Below are 15,045 nucleotides of genomic sequence, written 5' to 3'. Positions count from 1 at the left end.
TCCGTATACCAGTACTACAGTCCTATGCCTCAACAGGCCATATAGGATCTGTTTTTGGCCTAGCAGTAGGCTTAAGATACCTATTCATCATTTGAACTATGGAAATACGCCACTTCTCCGCACTTAACTCATCCACTAGAGGATAAAAGAATTAGCAGACATCATAACAGACCAGTAGAATAGTATCACCGACGGAACTCACCGCAAAGAAGCTTTTGCTAATATTGATATAGCTCCTTTCCATATATAGGTGGAAGAGTCTCTAAGCGTCCGTCCCAATGATTGTCTAAATCCATATAGTAGAACGGATTCTTGACAAGACTCTGAAAGATATCCTTCATGATGACGGCCTGGGTGAATGTATGGAATCGAAAGCGTTGGTTGGGAAATGTGGCGATCAGCGAGTCCCAGTCATTGTAGAGGCACCAATCTCCCAAAAAATCAAGTACAGCTTGCTTCTGCTCTGCAGTCATTCTGTTTTCGATGTCCTCTGAAGATCCACAGTAATCGTTGACCCAACGTTCTATGCCGGAAGTCATACAAGAGACTTTATCATCCGGCTCTGTGGGAAACATATAATCGCAAAATCCCTCAAAGCTTCTGTAGGTATAGGTAAAGTTTGGAAGGGGTAGGACTTCCTGTGGCTGAACATATGGGTCTTTTATGGTGAAGGGGTAATCAGGATGAAACACGTCCCGGGCAGCAGGACGGGGTATTTTTTGCCACCCCGACCTCCGGTCTTTCTCAAAATAGCTCTCGTCTGTGTCTGAAGAGCTCTCTTCGGCCACTGGAGATCTGTCTCTATACAGGCAACTCTGACGTCGGACAGACGGTAGTCGTTCAGATTGATTCGAAGTAGGTGTTGATTGTTTCGACTTGTGCGATGACTTATCATGGTCCTTAACGGTCGAGGAAAGGGATGTGTCATTTTCCAAGGGATTCATTGAGAATGAGCAGCGATTCTGCGTGTATAGAACAATTGTTAGTTCATTTCATGGGACATGCACCAATCTTGGAATACCTTAGATGATCTGTCATGATCTTCTTCTTCATTGCTGGTCTTGACTTTAACGCACCCAGTGTCCAACTCAGAACCCGGTGTAATGGGATCTTCAGCCTATATGTGATATTCAGTCTTTCTTATCCTCTGTCAAAAGTGGTCGGAACAGCTTCATTAAACCTACCATCTCCGCCTTTGGGCTTGGCTGCAGTTTAGTTTGTTTCGGAGTATTGCTCATTTGAGATTTCTCTCTTTTACCCATCCTGCTCGCTAGGAACAGTCACCAGAGATGGGACTGGGAAACACTTCGGACAAAAACCAAAAAGGGTTGAAAAAGTCGGGAAAGAGAGAGATGCCACACCGAGCGACAGCCCTAGAGAGCGCCTGAGACATTCGTTCAAATATTGAATTTTTGTATGCCATCATTTACGCCCAAGATCAGAGCAACTGGGTGTTTCTTTCTTTTTTGGGTTTTAAAATAGACTAGGTGGCGTTCAAAGCGTCCTTTGTGTTCAAAGAATTCGAGAGAAAAAAACGCCCTTACTCCCGGAGAAACCCGTGTCTCGTTTGTTGAAAACGAGATATCAAGAATTTTTGAAAATGACCATCTAGAGTCAGGCCTAGAATTGAAAGTGCGGTGTGTTAGATTACTGAATCCTACACACTATTGCATCTACAGACGAAATACTCTTCCCAGTATTAGAGGGATATACATATGTAACAACCGATATGAACCCCTGTATATTTTGGATGTGGCTTGAAGCCCGACATTTCAAATATTTGAAGACATTCGTATTCGGGATTTTGAAGGCTGTCGGGATTCACAATATCCATGCACCGCCCCGTGAACCAGATGATTTAGACCGGAGCAATGAGAAATGAAGAAATCTAACAGAAAACCCCTACTAATTAAATACACATTCTTGGCCAAGCCATTAACCTTGATCAGTGAAAGCATATTTCTGGGAATGGATATATTTTCCTCCATTCTTCTTTTGATAAGAATCTGAAGTCATAGACTAACCTAGTGCCGCGTCATCTATACATAAGCGCTTCAAGTTAGGAATATAAATGGAAGCATCATAAAACACTAGAGACTAGAATAGGCAGCCCCGTGAAACATGTTAACCATGACCTCTGAGTAGAGACCACCTCCAGGTCTCCATGATCTTAGATCTCGGATATAGTGCATCAAGTTTGCCTCCTAAAAAGAAAAGGATCCTTGAAACACATTTCAAGATTTATGGAAATGAGTATGAGTTCCAAGGTTGACACTATGGCAAGCTCATAGAAACCAATAGAATATTATTCTTAGACATACCCTTAAAATAAAGACAGGGTCTTCATTTTGATGAATCCAAGACACAAGGATCCCTGTTGTTTCCTAATTAGCATATAGTAAAGTTTTCAAAATGTCGGTGAACATTTGACGGTTTCAAATACGACAACACTCATGGCCTGAGTCAACCTTTGAACATGTCGCGGAAACCGACAGTGGTGGGAAATTACAGATGGCTGAAGCTGATGATTCTTACGCTTCTCATTGATTCAATTACACTTTTGAGACGAGGCTTCCCGTTTCTTACCAGTCGATGATAATAGCCACTGTGGACTAGCTAGGTAGAAACCCCTTAACCTATAGGTCATAAAAAGAAGCAAATTCCCCCAAATATTCTCGTGGACTCTAATCTCTTCCAACGATTATCATAGACAATCAACCCTACACTTGCAGACAACCTCGATCATCCCAGAAAGTTAGTTCTCACGAATTATTGTTCATCATGCATACACCCAAGCACGATATTGTGGTCGGAGTTGACTTTGGCACTACGGCGTCTGGTAAGTCATGATCTCCGAGAAAAACCTATGGTTACTTTACGAGTATTCTAATAAACGCTTCTAGCCATTGGCTACTCTAGTATTTTGCTAGGTAGCCCCTATTATTATCCCAGGTTGATCAACCAACTTGACGATAAGACTCGTCCCAAAAAGATTCTAAGTGTTCTTGCTTACATTGAAGACAACCCCAATCTTCAGGAGAACCAGTGGGGATTTCCTGCTCAAAAAGAACCTAATATGATCTCTTGGTTCAAGCTGTTCTTGGATGATGATCTTGAGATCGAGATCGACAGCTGGAAAGCGGAGGTAATGGGTTGGGTAGGTTCTCGAGGGATTATGTCTCTTCCAAGAGGGAGATCCTTAATTGACACGATCTCAGATTATCTGGGCGCTCTCCGGGCCAAGATCTGGGACTATCTAGAAGGAGAATTTACCAATGCGAAGAAGAGCCTGGAGATAAGCACCATTAAATTCTGTTTTACTATACCGGGGTATTGGTCCACAGAAGCCAGGCAGGATATGCTTGTTGCTATCGAAACAGCGGGTTTTAGATTAAGGGAGTGTGATGATGTCTGCCTACTTATAGAGGCAGATGCTGCAATTGTCTTCGCTCTGTCGACCTTACAAGATTATGCAGGAACCTTACCTCTCAAGGTATGTTACACTCTTATCAGTATTTAAGTTTGGATTTGGACTTAAACACTGACAAGGTTTCAAAGACCGGAGACGGAGTCCTAGTCTGTGACTGTAGGGGAGGAACAGTTGTCAGTTACCCTTTAGGAGCTTGATTTTATTTTGTTTATATCTAATATTACTATCTAGGATATTGCGAGTTTTATGATCTCAAAGTATAATCCTGTTGTATATGATAAGCTTGCTCCATGCTTAGGTAAGGTCCTACTTCCAGCATCCCTGAGATAGAATTGAACATAGGCTGATCAAATATTAAAGGGAAACTATACGGGTCCACTTCGGTGGATAGGGAGTTCTACAAACTCATGCAAAAAAGATTTGGTGTTGTGTTTTCTAGCTTACCATGGTATATGATTAGGCTCACAAGTAAATTCATGCAGGATTTCATGGAAGTTAAGTGTGCGTTTACTGGACATGAAAATGCGATTTTCTAACTCCCCCTTGAAATGAACGTGTCGCAACCCTTAAACCCAGAGTGGTATAATCAAAGCATAGGAAATGTAATACTATCCAGATAAGAAATCCCCTGTACTCCCTAGGTCTATATCTCATAAGGGAGATACTAAAGTTGACACACCTAGTGCCGATCTTCTCAAGTTATTCCACCCCTCTGTCGGCACAATCGTCAATTGCTTGACTAGCCATATGAGTGAAGCCAATGGTATCAAAGGGGAAGCCCCAGCCATTAAAGTATGTAAGCTTATAGAGAAAGATAGTATTAGGGATATACTGACGAATTTTAGAAAATTTTGCTTGTTGGAGGATTCTCTCTTTCGCCTTTCCTTCAAAGTGAGATCATACGTACATTTCCCAATACGACCATCATCGTTGACCGTCAAAATGCGTATGTATATATGCATTCTCTTGATTCTGGCCAGAATTCTTCTAACAAGTCTTTATCAGATTGACGGCTGTTGTCCAGGGTGCGATCGCATGGGGCAGTGGCAAAGTTGAGCTACGAAGCATGCGCAGTCCGTGCCACTTTGGGTTCTCAACTGTGAACCCAGTCGATTTTCACCTTCCTATCAACTTACGTTTGGGCTCTACTTTCCAGAATGGTCCAATTGACTGGCTCGTGAAAAAGGTAGCATTTCCGTGATTCCCGAACCGTTCCAAATTACCCATGTTATGGAAATTCCAACTAATCACGCGTATATTCAGGGAGATCGCTTGCGAATGGACGGAATGATCCAAGGCGTAGGTGCTTTAATCCACCGAGAGGGAGAGTCCCCTATGAAAGTCATCAACATCTTTAGCTCAGGCAGAGCTGATCCTCCCACCGGGGTCAGTGAGCGAGATATGTTAATACAATATAATCTCTTTGCTAAGTTAACTCTCAGAAGCTAAACCATGAGCCCCTTGACAGGTTCCTCGAAGATTAGCACCCTGGCAATCGACATCTCCGGGATAGACTTCTCCTACTGCGAGCGCTATGAAGGCGGACCCTCTGTCTGGAAGGTTATTTACATGATAACTACTCGTTTGGGAGATACTAATGGTACTATCCACTTTGATGTCTACTAGGAGAGGATCCATCTAATAAATTGGAAATTCAAGCCCGGTTTCATTCGGTATTGATTCTGATAGATATCTACATCTTACAGGTAGATGGTTTTTGAGGTTGGCTGCCCACTGAAAGAAGTCGCCGAGGGGTTTGATTGTACGGATGGGGGATTGGAAGAGATTTTTGATTGCAATTAAACGATGTTACTTTAGGACTTGTTTGTTTTTAAGGGCTGAAATTGATGCCGATGGAGCCAGGCGGAGCTGGTAGATCTGAAATTTACTCTTCTGGATGATTTGGCTTGAACGATAGTGGCACATCTCGAGGATCAGTCCTTGTCAGTTAGAGTGGCTACTATTGAAACCTTGAGTAGACAATCAAGCCCACCGAAATGGGTCCTTGGTTCTATAATCATAGCTGCTCCTAGGGGATTCCCCCTATAGTGGGTCCGAAACACTTAAGTTACAGCTTATTTATAGCACCTTAAAAAAGAGAAGGCAGTATGGCATCCTGCAGAGCTTCCTTCTAGAGAAGGTACTCTCTAAAGCCCTCGATTGTAAGTTCAAGCAGTTATTGTAGGTATATTACCACTCTGGCCGGATTAAAAGGTGATGATCATTTTGTCTTTGAAACATGGTTAATGCGAATGACAACAATTTATCACAAGGTAACATACCTCTTAAGTCCAATCTGTTATTTCCTGCCTTCTCTCTCCTATATGAAGACCTGCCTGGATAAGACCCTCTGCATTGATTCCCTGTGAGTATACCGCCAGACTAGGACCGCTGGCTTTTGGTAAACCTGGTAAATTTCAGGAGAGTCTCTAAGCAGCACCATAGGCGTAGATCTAGACAAATCCTCATTGCCAGTACCTAAGCGGCTCTGGTTTCATCTCTTGCTGTCAAAGTCGAATCCAAACAAGCATTTAGTGTACCGTGGATTGTCGCTTTTCCAATCTGAGAGCTGCTCTGGAGTTCCTTGGACTTTACCTCTATATACCTGACACGCCATAGCTTGAGAAGTCAGTCCTATTGCAACCTAGTCTCATGTAGACTTATGTAGTAGCTCTTACCAAAGGGGCCCTTAGCTTTGACTGATCCGTATCACCTTCAGTTTTCTCCTTATTCCATAGAAAATCCATTAGCTTAGGCTAACCGTAATTTGTTGGTTTTGAGTAAAGGGAGTGGAGACTGGAAAGTGGGTGAAATAGGAGGTAGGAGGCGGCCAACAGGTTAAGTGGGCGGAGAGGAGTTGAATCCTACTTGCAAAGTGAAGTCCAAGTCCAGTACTAAAGCTATCCAGTACTATACTGCCCGTATAGCTCTGAGACTTCACACTTTATTAGTTAGCCCTCGCCAGTACATAAGTGCTTTCTTCACGGATCTCTGCGGAGAGGGACAAACTCACACGGGCGTTGGAGGGATAAGCCAAGGGCCATGACGCGACAGACCGAGGGCCATAACACGTCAAGCTGAGCCATAGTTTGAAGGACCAAGGATCACGATACGGCGTAGACCAATAAGGAGAGGTAGCATCGGAAATATAACCTGAGATGCAGAAGAAAAAAAGTATATCAAATATATACATATAGTAAAGCGATAAAAAGATGAAAGCTTGAGAGGGGTAGATGAGCTTGTCAAACCGCTATTTAGTATGTGAGTCTAGGTTGATTGTTTGACCCAGGTTACGTGGCTGGAAACTTCCGCGGCGACCTTGGTGTGCTTTGGTATTTACCATAGACAAACATTCTGAAAAGCTTTAAGCTAAAGAGAGATGCTATATATAGTAGTACATTATCAGAGACTTGCCACCTACAATCATATGACTACGCCTATGTCGAGATACTATCTAGATGCGCTTCGGGCTGCGCGGGTACTGTAGGATGAGTGGTCCGTAAAGACACGAGCACTAATAGCTTCTAGATATAAGTCCCAAGCTTTATGACTAGCTCGTCAACGAGTATTTAAATAAGCTGCTTCCCAGTAACGGTGAGATCTACCGAAGAATCCAACAGTACTAACATAAGGGGAATATGTATATATTTTGAGGCTCGGTCGGTGGCGCGACTATGAGAAAACAAAGCCAGGTGGCTCAGAAATTAAGTTGCCCCTATCTTTAAATAGATGGTTTTACGTATGCCCTTTGAACAACATTTTGAAGATGTTCAACGTATCAGCATTTTCAACTAATTTCAGACACAACCTTAGACGAAGTTCCTTTGGGTGGGGTACAAAGATATTCCGAATCATGGATATTACATGCATAATTGGAGCTTGGACTTCAACTTCTAATTCTGTTGGCATGTTGAAAGAAAAGAGATTGTGAGATGGAATGTAACGACGCTGTTGGAATGTGGCTTGAGCCTATAATGCTCTAGATCGCATTCATCCGGCATACCAGGAATGCTTTCAGGGAGCACAAATTTGAGGCATTTGAAATCCTCTAATCTGACCTGACATGCCCTCCCTGGAGAATGAATGCCCTGGCGACCCGCTACATATCCAGTGCAAAAAGCCAATTTTGGCCGTTGAGAGCTTTCCACAGGGTCTCTTTCCCCCTCACTTCCCCCATTCACTTCATACCTCCAAAAAGATGAGATGGGGAGCCCTGGCAAAGCGACAGCTTATGTCCTGATCTTCCTAGGTGGCGGACTGGGCGTGTTACTTCTTATTGTATTAAGCATAGTGTATGTTTCCACGGTATCAAAGATTAATGACGGGCAGCTGTTCATCTCGACCCTATTTGTACTCCCTGATACTGCTACGGAGCTGTGTAAGAGATACTGACTTTGAGCAGCCTGGCGGTTTATACTCGTCGACAAGGTCGTTTGAATTTATTGTGGGAGACAAAAAGGAAGCAAGAGTTAATACGAGGGTTGAATGGAGTCTCACGCCTCTATACCCTGGAACAATGCAGAAGTGAAGAAGATCCCGGGACAGATCTGACTGTCCTTCACTGGTAAGCTATTATTCATTCCTTGTTGTTGGTTTTTATCGTTCCGTTTCCTCAGTGGTTTCCTCAGTGATCAGCTAAGGAAAAGCTATGTACTGAACTGAAGGTTTACACCAGTGCAATATGCTTGGAGCAATTATGCGGCTCACACGTAATCCGCGAATTACGTTGTCTGCATTCATTTCACCGCGATTGTGTGGATAAATGGTTTTTAAGAGAGCACTTTGACTGTCCTCTATGTCAAAAGCCATATTTTCCTTTAGCGTCTCGAACCCGAGATCGCGACTCTCTACTGCAGAGCTTCAGGTACATGTATACGATGCAAGTTTCGTGCTGCACCCACAATGCCAGACGAGAAGTTTGCGCAAGCCAATGCATGATGATATGATCTACTGCCTGAAAGATCAATTTTTAAATTTTATGATTGGCTGGGCGGCCTCGACAAGCGGTTGAAAATAGTAGGTGGTAATTACGTTATGAGAAATGGGTATGCAATCATCTGATTGAAGGTGACAGACTACAATGTCTAATGCAGTAGGCGGTCGCCAATGGGATGTATCAACAGGTCTGGTTTTCTCATTCTGATAATTACGCACATAAATTCTGCCTGGAGATCACCTGATCGGTCATGTGATCCATTCTGGTTCGACCAATCATAGCTCTCCATTCAATAGTGGTTTGAACTAACCCAATTGGGCTAGTTTTGCACCTGTGTTCTGTCAGCAGAGCTGACTCCACTAGTATGTCAGCCAGAACCGGTCTAGCGGGATCAGGTGACCCGGCAGAATTTGCATGTATCTAAGGACGCGTTACGAGAAAGTAGAAAACCAGACATATCGACATCATCAGTGGAACAGACCGCCTACTACAACCAGACAGCGAGTCTGACAATTGTGCCGTAGCTTAAGTAATCAATAGGAGAAAGTCACAGGCGTGGCAGACAAGAAAATCTACGTATACAGTAAAACCTTCGTATAACGAACCTGGTTGTAGCGAATTCCTGGCTATAACGAACGCACGGCCCGTAAAAATTAAATTTATCATATATATAGCGAATATCCCCCCTACTACGAATTCGTCTGTTTTTCCCCCAATATTCGTCTTACACAGGTGATTACTCATCATTTATCCCTTTCAGATCGAAATCTTAGCGATGTCTACCAAACCGCGCTCCGCTATCTCTGTTGAACAGAAGAAAGCACTACGAGCATACAAGCGAGACAATCCTACCAAAAGTAACATTTCCATCAGCAATTGGTTTAAGAGCACCTTCCAGCGACCTATCGCGCTTTCCTCCGTTTCCGAGATCCTTTCAAAGAGATACGCCTTCCTCGATGAACAGCACCAGCGACAACTAGCCCAGCAACGTTTCCGACGTGAACATTGGCCAGAGCTCGAGGACGTTTTATTTCAGTGGATACAGCATGCAGAGCGACATATCACTATAACCAGTGCTACACTCCGTGAGAAAGCAGAGTTCTTTTGGAAGAACTTGCCAAATTATGAAGACCTAGAGATGCCTACTTTCAGTAACGGCTGGCTACAAGGCTTCCAGCAACGCCGCGGGATCAAGAGCTTTAAGCAATTTGGTGAGCTTGCTAGCGCAGCAAATGCTGAAGATGAGATGAACTCTATTCGACAAGCTCTAGCAGGGTTTCAGCCACAGGATATATTCAATTGTGATGAAACTGGGCTATTTTGGAAACTTACACCTGATCGAAGCCTTTCTACACACTCTTTACCCGGTCGGTGTAAACAGAAAGCGCGTATAACTATTCATTTTTGCACCAATGCCGATGGATCTGAGAAATTACCTTTATGGATAATTGGGCGAGCTGCAAAGCCACGAGCTTTCCAAGCTGCTCGGATTAATCTCCAAGCTCTTGATGTCTATTAGCGGTCTAATCGGACTGCTTGGATGACTGCTGAGATTATGAAAGAGTGGCTTTATTGGTTTGACCAACGTATGACTGGGCGAAAAGTTGTCCTTTTGATGGATAATTTCTCTGCTCATGAAGCTGCAGCAGATCTGATAAAACACTCTCAGATTCCGCTACAGAATACCTTGATAATATGGCTTCCACCAAATACGACGAGTAAATACCAACCTTTAGATCAAGGTATTATTAATACTTAGAAGGTCTATTGGCGCAGAGAATGGGTCCGCTATATGCTTTGGGAATATGAAGCTAGAAGGGATCCTTTAGCAACAGTAGATATCTTAAAAGCGATACGCTGGGCTATCAAGGCATAGGAATTTGATATTAATGCCTTGGTAATCACCAATTGCTTTCGCAAAGGTCTATATGATTCAAAGGACCAAGTGGATACTCCTCTGGTACACCAAGATATATCGAGGGATATCGAACGCCTTCCAATCCGTGATGTGATGGATATTAGCCAATTCTTGAACCCAGTGGATGAAGAGGTTATTGATTCACACGACACTATTGAAGAGCTTATTCTGTCCCAGTTCCAAGGGCCTAAAACCCAGGATATTGAGGAGGAAGACACTGGGCAGGAGATTGAAATGCAGCCGCCGATCACGCTACCCGTGGCACTCTCCGCGATCCGAGACCTTATCTCTTTCCACGAGCAGCAGGAAACACCTGATGTAGCGTATATTAGGGGCCTACGGCGAGATGAGATCGAGATGCAGAGGAAAGAAGTCGAAAACAGAAAACAGAGCGATATTCGGGGGTATTTTCATGTTAATAGTGGATAATTCCATATAACGATTTCCTGTATATAACGAATTGAACTTGTGTAAAAATGGTTCGTTATACGAATGTTTTACTGTAGTCGGTTCTAGATACAAGACGTACTGCGACAGGAAGCAGGTGAGCTGCACTTTTAAGAAAACCTTCGCCTAATCGGGATATTACGGACCCACTTTGAAAGGTTTTCTTTATTATGGTATTATATATTCTCCACACCTTCTCTATCATCTTTTCTTGCACTATCTCCTGAGTCCTTTGTTGCTTTAATTCCATTCAAGATCTTTTTATTATTACTGTTAAGCGCTTTATAAGTGCTAAAAATTAGTATTATAGTCTTTATCATAGGTAATATCCTTAAGAGTCTTTTTAAATATTAAAAATTATTTTATATTTCTAAGTTCTATTTAGAATTATACAGTCATTAGCGAAATCTGCTTCCTCTCTAGTGAGAGATCTTCTTTCCTCGGCCCCCACTGTGTGGGCCTTGGTGTAGATTCTTTATTGACCACCCGTTGGTAAGTTGACGGCTGTTGAACAACGCATATTGTATGGTACTGTATCTTCTTCTGTATGATTACACCTATTGCTGAATGTTGGGTGGTGAAAGTTGATAACAACCGTAGTGGATAAATTTTTTTTACGGTGGCCCTCAACTTTGCGCGGGCCAGTAAATAGAGGATCTACGCTAAGAGCTTGGCAGTGGGCCCCGAGAAAGGGAGTCGATCATTAGGGAGGAAGCAGATTTCGCTAGTGACTGTAACGTGGCGACTTTGGATGGGTTATGTAACGAGTTGAACCCGACGAGGGCTTGTCAATCCTCGACAAGCCCAAAGCCATTCATCCCGTACGATCACGTTCGACGACGGTCGACTTTATTACGCTCAAAAGACAAAGAACAAGGGTTCATCAGGTTCTTCTGATGAACCCTCACAGGCGGCCCCACTCGCGTAATCGTACGACCCCACACGTGACCCACAGAAGGACTCATAACTCCCCAATCATGTACATAGCTTCCTCTTCCTTAAGCATGAATGTAAACTGCATGTTGGCCTATATCGTTCTGCTTCAGTCTTTATAGAGCCCTTCACATATTCAGGGCCTCTATTTAGCACAAACAGTAAAATTATTTTCATGGTGGGATGAGCAAGGTATGGGGCGTAATCAATTACATGCGTATACACCCTGCCATAGTGTATGGTAATTTATGTAAGGATTAATACAGTGTCCTTGACAAGTATAGGCCGGATTATTTCAAATGTGGACTAGTACCGCTTAGTAACTGGGGTTCAGGAAACAATCGAAGGTGCACTAGTTACGGGACGTACTGTACGTAAAGAATAAAGCAAGCCAACGGTCAATACTTGCTATCGTATCCGTCTCATTCAAAATCAAGCTACAGCGGTGCTAGGGAGGCAATTTAACAACAGGAGCGGCAATGGGCCATGATAGGCCGTGACAAGTCTCTAAGATCCTGTCAGGAAGTGGGCGAGGACAGAAAGAAATCCCGCACGGTTCAAACTGGGTTTCGCATATCAAACTGAAGACATTTTTTAACAAGAACCTGGCTGGATTTAGGGAAGTAGGCGAGGCATTGGGTCACCTTACATTGCGTGCGGAATTTACTTTGCCTATTTGGTAACCGCTGCCGCTCCTGGGACTCCCTCTCTAGCTCTTCCACCTACAATCCTACCTCAATGGAGCGTTATTTTGGTGGTCTCGCTTTGTGACGTAGCAAAGAATACCGGGAGGTTCAACAAATACTTATTACAATGCTGGTTCTAGAAAGTCTGATCTTCGAAACTCGACAACATCAAATTCCCGAATTCCAGACCATCAACCTCTAGGCCTGCAAGAAAATCGTCTTTTGATGCTTGGAAGTGGAAGCGAGGTTTAAAGGCAGTACAGCCCTCAATATGATTCGCCATCGCCATGGGCCTCGCTCAATACTTTGGTATTTATAGATTGGATTTCATATCACGGTCATCAAATCTATTCACTATTGCTAAGGACCTCGGGACACTTATCTAGTCAGATTATATAACAATAATAAATAGGACATAGTACATGCATTCAAAAGATAAGTAGACACAACCTTAGTCTTCTGCCTCCCTCACTACTCAAAGCCATGTTTCCTTCCAATTTCCCTGAGAAACGCCACCGCCATAGTTTCAGCTTTCCAGTAAGGGAAGCAATGATGAGATCCAATGTTTACCACCGACAAACCTAGATCAATCCAGTTTCTCCCACAGTGGCCCAAACTGCATGCTGCATACCGCGATTAGACGATCTTGATTATGACTCAGGGGCTGGTAAGCTAGAATTTCGTTCCTCTCCGAGACTGACCCAGGAGCAAAGAATTGAGTTCGAATATAGGGTTGTCTCGGCGTAGAGGAGGCCCTCAGAAGATAGGGTCGCCTCTGTCTCGTCACAATAAAGTTCTTCCTGAATAAGATTCCATCCTTTAAAAAAGTGCCCTGTTCGGTATTATTGAGATGTAAAGCGCTTGCTTTGGATTTCCTGTTGATCTTTCTCTTTATCTCAACTAGTGGGTAGTCTAGGTCAGAGCTGATACATGTACTATTCACGGAATCACTCTTGAACGCTGACAAAAATAGTCTCAAGTGGAGCCTGGAACTAGACTTCTCCAAAACCCAATTTGGGTCTTGGGTCCAGCACCTAAAAACCCAACCCAACCCAAGACCCAAGCTGGGTACCCAATGGGTACCCAGAAAAACCCAATTTTGCATAAAAAAGAGGTCTTGGCGTACATAACTCTGCTCAGTCATCAATTTAAAATACTGTTTTTTACCTGTGTTTTGCATTTGTTTTGGTTTGTCTATTAGAATCTTATATCTTTACATGTAGCTATAGGGAATTTTAAATATCTATCTTAGAGATAGATGTTAAAAAGTAATTGTTGTGACGGTTAGCGGGGCGCCAGAAATGGCCCTGATTGAACCATTTATATGCCGCTATCTACCGCCTGCTTGATTTCGCCATATCCCTGCCCGTTCGGGTACTGCAACCCACCCCTGACCCGCTTCAGGCTTAGCGCCAACGCTGGCCGCTTTTACCGCCCCCCGTCATCTGCCATCCATCTATAAAACGCCGCTCGCCCATACCTTTGAACTATCGACGCACTTCTTCCTCTCATACACTCTGCTTACCCTCCTGGCCCCTTTCTTTTTCAGCCCCGCTCTCGCCTGCGCATTGGCTCTCGCCGCAATGCAATGCCCCTTTCATCTCGCGGAAATACCGCTGTCTCCGGTTGCCTAGGACTAAAATCGCTCACCTAGTTCAGTCTTCCACTGCAATTGTCAGCTTGATATCATCTAGTTGCCCCGTCTGGTTGCTTAAAAATGCTGTTTTTTCCATTCACTTGCCTGCAAAAGGCGTCATTGACCCTGCTATAACACATTACGCGATTCTTCTTGTTGGCGAGGCTTGCTTGTTCCCGTCGGTTGCGCCTCAATACTTAATGCTCTACTTCATTCGCTATATCTGATGCTCTATCGGATGTTACAACAAACAAACCTTGGTATTGCGGATCTACTCCTAGAGGCTTCACAGTTATCGTCGTTATCGGCCTCTCCGACTGATCTACGCCTAATTAATAAACCTTAACAGCATACAACAGTGGTATAAACTAATAGCGAAAATACCGTATATTAGGCTACCCTAGTATTATGCCCTATTATATATTAGATATCTACTTTTGTTATAGTAGGACCCTACTATCACTCCGGAAATAAGGTAAAGCTAGTGGATAACTACTTATAAACTATTAGTAAGAAGCGGAGAATCTGGGTATGGAAATTGTGTATCTTTGTAACTTATATAGTCACCTAGGCTAGAGGAGTTAATCTTTATGTTCTATATGGTAAAGGAGATCAATTCCTTTAGTCTATAAAAGGGACTACAATCCTATTAAGATAGGGAAACTACAATCCAACTCCCCTGAATTCTCCCTCTTCATTATTACAATCTGCTCTATTCACTACTTTACTCAGTACCCTACCCAAAGTTCCGATCCTATCTACTATATTTGTATAAATAAGACCAATCCCCTTATCCCGTAAATCTAACTAAGCCGCCCTATTTACACAATATATCAAATAGTAGCTTCTGTTTAGAGTCCTTCCAGCTTTAGAAGCCTTCTCAGAAAAAAGCACAGGCTCTGTAGGATTCTCTTAATACTTATCGCTATCTAAGTCCAGTCTTGATCACCACTATCTTGTCTCTCTCCGGCTCTTACAACCTAGTCTCAATAAACCCTAATGTTTAATCTTATAACTATGAATAATACCCTTTGTCTCTATGACTGCTAGTGGAGGTTT

The 15,045-nt window shown here is 43.2% G+C and overlaps 3 protein-coding genes across 3 annotated transcripts; 2 read left to right on the top strand and 1 right to left on the bottom strand.

The window, feature by feature from the left end:
• Positions 1-218: 218 nt before the first annotated feature.
• Positions 219-944, bottom strand: N7483_000376 (uncharacterized protein; the record flags this gene model as incomplete). Its single annotated transcript, XM_057083814.1, has 1 exon — positions 219-944. One exon carries the CDS (start codon positions 942-944, stop codon positions 219-221), a length of 726 nt encoding a protein of 241 aa, XP_056949963.1.
• Positions 945-2,781: 1,837 nt separating this feature from the next.
• Positions 2,782-3,520, top strand: N7483_000375 (uncharacterized protein; the record flags this gene model as incomplete). The annotated part of the gene is made up of 2 exons (XM_057083813.1): positions 2,782-2,839; positions 2,904-3,520. 2 exons carry the CDS (start codon positions 2,782-2,784, stop codon positions 3,518-3,520), a joined length of 675 nt encoding a protein of 224 aa, XP_056949962.1.
• Positions 3,521-9,141: 5,621 nt separating this feature from the next.
• Positions 9,142-9,885, top strand: N7483_000374 (mariner-Tc1 transposon family protein; the record flags this gene model as incomplete). Its single annotated transcript, XM_057083812.1, has 1 exon — positions 9,142-9,885. One exon carries the CDS (start codon positions 9,142-9,144, stop codon positions 9,883-9,885), a length of 744 nt encoding a protein of 247 aa, XP_056949961.1.
• Between the last annotated feature and the right edge of the window lie 5,160 nt (positions 9,886-15,045).

Source organism: Penicillium malachiteum (assembly GCF_028827825.1).
Source record: "Penicillium malachiteum strain IBT 17515 chromosome Unknown utg000001l:1.0-8184562.0:1.0-8186909.0, whole genome shotgun sequence".
In the NCBI taxonomy this organism is placed as follows: domain Eukaryota; kingdom Fungi; phylum Ascomycota; class Eurotiomycetes; order Eurotiales; family Aspergillaceae; genus Penicillium; species Penicillium malachiteum.
The sequence above is the reverse complement of the archived record's forward strand: the minus strand, read 5'-3'. Positions and strand labels throughout refer to the sequence as shown.